At 32.0% G+C, this 5,836-nt stretch overlaps 2 protein-coding genes across 2 annotated transcripts in view; both read right to left on the minus strand.

Annotated features, from left to right (window-relative positions):
• Positions 1 to 3,671: 3,671 nt before the first annotated feature.
• LOTGIDRAFT_158655 (hypothetical protein) lies at positions 3,672 to 4,902 on the minus strand (the record flags this gene model as incomplete). Its single annotated transcript, XM_009052104.1, has 2 exons — positions 3,672 to 4,252; positions 4,677 to 4,902. 2 exons carry the CDS (start codon positions 4,900 to 4,902, stop codon positions 3,672 to 3,674), a joined length of 807 nt encoding a protein of 268 aa, XP_009050352.1.
• A 498-nt stretch (positions 4,903 to 5,400) lies between these two features.
• LOTGIDRAFT_158656 (hypothetical protein) overlaps positions 5,401 to 5,836 on the minus strand; it is a gene marked incomplete at both ends in the record, with an annotated part of 2,262 nt that continues 1,826 nt past the window's right edge. Inside the window, one exon of the mRNA XM_009052105.1 lies at positions 5,401 to 5,519. Coding sequence (XP_009050353.1) covers positions 5,401 to 5,519 — 119 coding nt within the window. The remainder of the gene's footprint in view (positions 5,520 to 5,836) is intronic.

Consider the following 5,836-nt stretch of genomic DNA (forward strand, 5'->3'; position numbering starts at 1 on the left):
AAATAAGGTACATACATTAACTATTATACCATCTTGATTGTATAAAGTTCGCCTTCTAATAATACTAATTCTAGCTATTGAAAATACTAAAATAAGAAATACATTATTATCTTCTTTTTTAACAGGATAACCAAAAATCATCCAATATTTAAACTGATCATAAGTAAAACCAGTATTTTGAGAGAAATATTCTAACATATCTTGAATCATATTTAAAAGAGGCTTAATTGATGTACATTCAAAAATCATATGTAGAAGTGTTTCATCTTTCAAATCATTACACAATTTACAACAAGGATTATCTAATATGTTAATATTGTACAATTTAAGATTATTCCAAATTATATTATGTACAATTTTAAAATCATTATCTATACATTCAGAACTTTTCATTTAAAAAATACAGATTTCCATACTTGTTTCCATTCAACATTAAAACCATTACTTTCCCAATGAGAAATACAAGTAGGATCTTTAAAAACATTATCTGTAAAAAATTTATATACAACTCCAGATCTTAAATTACTTAAATCATAACTATTGTCATCTATAACTAATTGACACTCAATACTATTTTCTGCAAAATCTGAATTAATTTTAAGTTTATCTATCCATTCTTTAGGCAAAGCTTTCAAAATAACATCAAACTGATTTTTAACACTCTTAATATTTACATCATATTCATCATAAAATGAGTCTAAAATGGCTTCATAAGGCAATATACCAGGCAAAAAGTTATAACAAAGATCACATACTTTGATTAAACCGACATTGACATAATTTTGAAAATAAAATGATTTTGCATTATGAATTATAAAAGGATTATCAAAAATGGGTTGATTGAGAATATCATTAATACATTCAGGTACAAAAACTCCTTGTGTTCTTAAATCCCTCCAAGCTTTCAACATAGATGAATAAAAGAATGGTAAAAAATCTAAATGAAAATTAGCATAATCAATAAATAATAATTCAAAAGAACACCTCATATTCTTATAGGACATAAGAAAATATGACAAATAAAATTTCCATGGAGCATTATCAAAACACTGAACATAATTTGAAAGCCATGCAATTCTAAAAGCCTTCTCCTTTTGCTGTATGTTGACTAATTGTAACCCCCCAACATCATAAGATGAAGCTTTGATTAAATGTCTTTACCATACCAAATAAAATTTCTAACTGATCTTTCTATACTTAATAAAGCCCATTCAGGAATATCATAACACGTAATAAATATCAAATAATGCTTAAACATAACGTATTTACAATAATTACTTTGCCTTTTAATTGAAGCCCTCGCTGCCTCCATACATTTAAAACTTTTAAAACTTTTGAACATTTTGATTCCCAATTCATCTTTTCACACTTAGCTTTATCTGGGCCCAGATAAACTCCAAGAATATTAACACAACCTTCTAATAATTTGAAGGGTACATAATTTAAACATGTAATACTTGCAGAACCAGCCAATAACAATTCAGATTTTTCGGCATTAATTTTAGCTCCAGAGGCAGAACAATATACATCAAAAGTTTTAAAAGCTTCATTTACAGATTCAAAATTAGATAAAGTTAGAGTTGTAACATCAGCATGTTGAAATAAAATAGATTTAAAATCACAGCCTGAGATAGGTATACCACATATATTATTATTCGATTTAATTAAAAGATTTAATGGCTCCGCAGTTAAAACATACAAAAGTGCTGATATGGGGAAACCCTGACGTACAGAACGTTTAATTGGGAAAGATGAAGAAATATGACCATTGATCTTAATAGAACTTCTAATGCCATTATACAAAAGTTTTATATTTGAAATGAAACTATCCCCAAAACCAAAATGTTGTAATAATGAAAACATATACTGATGAGAAACTCTATCAAAAGCTTTTTCAGCATCAATTTTAAGCAGGTATAAAGGGAGATCATCACGTTCAACAAAATCTATCAAATCTCTGATATTTAAAATATTAGTAGCAATATCACGACCAGGGACACAACAAGACTGCTCTGGTGAGATAATAAATAATAATAATAATAAAAGACTTATGGGACGCCAATTTTTAAGTACTTCCTTATCATCTCTACTTTTGTAAAATAATGAAATAATCCCCCTTTTCATAGATTTACTTAATTCTCCTAATTTTTGAATTTCACTAATTACATTAAAATATAAAGGGCCTAATTCTGGCCAAAAATGTAAATAAAACTCAACAGTGAGACCATCAGCTCCAGGAGATTTACGTTTCTTCATTCCTGACAAAGAATCATGCAACTCTTTCAGAGAAATATCAGAATCACAATAAACACTTTCAGTTTCATTTAACTTATTAGAAATGAGACTAAATAAAGTTTTTTGGTTACCTTCATTAACAGGATCACATTTATATAAATCAGAATAAAAACGAACTGACTCTTGAAGAATATCTACAGTAGATGTACAAATTTCTCCTGAAGAAGATTTCAAAGATCTAATTACATTAGTTTCTTATTTTCTCTTTTCTAAACTTAAAAAATAATGAGAACATTTATCTGATTCTAAAGCATCAAGGGCTTTAGATCTAAGTATGGCACCTTCACATTTACTGTTTTCATAAACTTGTAATTTATCTTTAAGATCAAGAATATGTTCATAATTATAATTTATATCCTTACTTGCTCTTAAATAATGAAAATTCAATGCAGTTTGAAGTTGCCAAAAATCATCCTTTATTTTCTTACGCTGCTGCTGAGCATAAGAAACACTTAAAAGTTTAATCTTATACTTAAGATTGTCCCACCAAACCAGAGGTTCACTAAGAAATAATGAGCATGTAGTCAAAGAATTAATCAAATTTCTAATTTTAAAACAATACTCAGTATCCTTTAAATACATATTATTAAAAACCCAAACACCAGGACCTTTTTCAAAATTATCAAAATTTAATATCAAAGTTACAAAACTATGGTCACTAAAACTGTTGTGTGAAACAAAACAATACTGAGAATATGATAAAATTGAAGATGAAACAAAAATATAATCTAAACGAGATTGTTTTAAAACACCATTAACAAATTGCTGACGTGTAAATATAACTTTATCTGGATTTTTTCTTTTCCATATATCATATAAATTACAATCATTTACAAAAGTAGAAAGAGAATGAGACGATTTACCAAAAGTGGACATATTCTTAGATCTATCAGTGAAGGGGTTTAAAACATCATTAAAATCTCCACACAAAACAACATTATCATTTGTATTAAAGCGTTCTATAACAGACCTGAACCAAGTTTTCCTTGATAATTCATCATTAGGAGCATATAAACACATTAAAATAAAAGTAAAATTATTAATAACTACCTGACATTCTAAATGTCTTCCTTCACCATCTCTATAAACAAAATTACATTTATCAATAAATTGTTTTGATACAAACAAAGCACAGCCTTTATACCCATCTTTACTGTTACTAAAAAATATATTACCATCCCACAAATGTTTGTAAGACTTTACAAAATTGTCATCCCAATGTGTTTCTTGTACACATATAAAATCTAAATTTTGATTATGCAAATATGACACAAGTTTTTCAAATTTAGGAACACTCCTTAAACCATTAACATTGATAGAAGCAATCTTTACCATGTTGAGTATAGAAAATAATAGAATGAAAAAAAACATGAATGTTATTTCTTAACTGGTTGACTTTTAGAAACATAATTAACAACATCTTTATCAGGAACATTTTGTAAAACTTGAGATTTAATTTTTTGACAAGATTTCTTCACTTTGCGTTCATGTATTATCTTAAGAAAATCATCATCTGATTCACTATGCAGTTTCTTTTTCCTTGCTCGTTTGCCCCGATTTTTATCAGATTCATCTATGCTAAACGATTGTGACAGTTCGTCGACACACATTTCACTCTCAGTCTGGGAGCTTAACACACTATCAGTTACAACAGTTTCATCAGGAATTCGTTTAAAAAGTAAATTTTTACCATCATCATTACAATCATCATTATCTTTTATTTTAATCAAATCATCAACAATTTCAACATCATTCAAACTATCCACATCTTTATTAATAGAAACATCTTCATTTTTAATACACAAATCAACATCACTAATATTTTCACTTTTTTCTCCACTCACACCACTGTCAGCCTGCCTTGAATTGTTATCACAACAATCACCACCTCTCGAACAGTTACTCACTCCGTTATCAACACATGAAGCAGTGCTCACGAACAAATCATGGTCAACCACTGGAACACACAAACATTTCCAATCAAATAATCCACATCTAGGGCATAAAACCGCTGTGCATGACTTTTTCCCATGCCCTGGCTCCTCACATCTAAAACATTTAAAATCTGGGCATTGAGACAAAATATGACCAGGTAGTAAACAGTTAAAGCATACTTTCTCTTGCTCATTATGTCTGATTGAATATGAAAGTCCTTCGAAATTAGTAGCATATGGCAAACTGGCAACGTTAGGAGGAAACTCTACCTTTACCATCATATTTCTTTTTCCCTTTGAAATCAAAGGTTTTCCTTATCAAAGGCCCGGCCACTTTTACACCCCATGATTTCAATTTTTTCAAAATATCTTCATCCTTTATGTAAACAGGAATATGCATGAATGAAACAACCTTGATTCTCGAATCAACAAATTTACAATGCATACCTTCTTTACCGTCTGCCATTAATCCGTCCTCCACCAATTTATATGCAACATCCTTATGCACAAGAGTAACATCATATGAACCGTTACAAGGAACACAAGCCAGTACACTATCCTCACCAAGTTTCTCCTCCACTAAGTCAATTATCTCCTTTGCACGATATTTCCGAGTATCGTGAACAAACACTTTCACCGTGTTGTTTTTAATCAACAGGTCAACGTCCGCCATCTTGACGATAACTGTCCACCGCCCACGGCTGAGGCAGCCGGGCCAAAAGGCCTAAAAATCACTTATACACTATAATATCCAATAAATAATATCCTTAAATAGTTCAGAAAGTCATCCAAAATACACACAAGATAATATGAGTATCCAACCTCAAAAGAATTTCACGGATTCAAACGGATTTACATAGAGAATTCAACACACGTCCTTCTCCTATGAAAACCAAACCGGAAGTCCCAACTGGTGTTTTCAACGTGGCATGGCCGTAGACGTTACACAGCAATGTTTCAGGCGAGTCTTTGGCCATATAATACGCTACGGTACACACGGAAAAATTAATTTCGGCCCAAAAATTTTGTCCAGGCCAGGAACTGGTCTAAATGGCCCACACGCGATCGAGACTCAGCCTTCCAAGAGTGAAAATGCAAATCCAAGCGTGAAAATAGGTGCAAAAGGGCGTCTACAGCACTCGGTGTTCCCAGGCGGTCACCCATCCAAGTACTAACCGAGCCCGATGTTGCTAAACTTCAGTGATCGGACGAGAACTGGTGTTTTCAACGTGGTATGGCCGTAGACGTTACACAGCAATGTTTCAGGCGAGTCTTTGGCCATATAATACGCTACGGTACACACAGAAAAATTAATTTCGGCCCAAAAATTTTGTCCAGACCAGGAACTGGTCTAAATGGCCCACACGCGATCGAGACTCAGCCTTCCAAGAGTTAAAATGCAAATCCAAGCGTGAAAATAGGTGCAAAAGGGCGTCTACTGCACTCGGTGTTCCCAGGCGGTCACCCATCCAAGTACTAACCGAGCCCGACGTTGCTTAACTTCAGTGATCGGACGAGAACTGGTGTTTTCAACGTGGTATGGCCGTAGACGTTACACAGCAATGTTTCAGGCGAGTCTTTGGCCATATAATACGCTACGGTACACA

This window comes from Lottia gigantea (genome assembly GCF_000327385.1).
Source record: "Lottia gigantea unplaced genomic scaffold LOTGIsca_18, whole genome shotgun sequence".
Lineage (NCBI taxonomy): Eukaryota > Metazoa > Mollusca > Gastropoda > Lottiidae > Lottia > Lottia gigantea.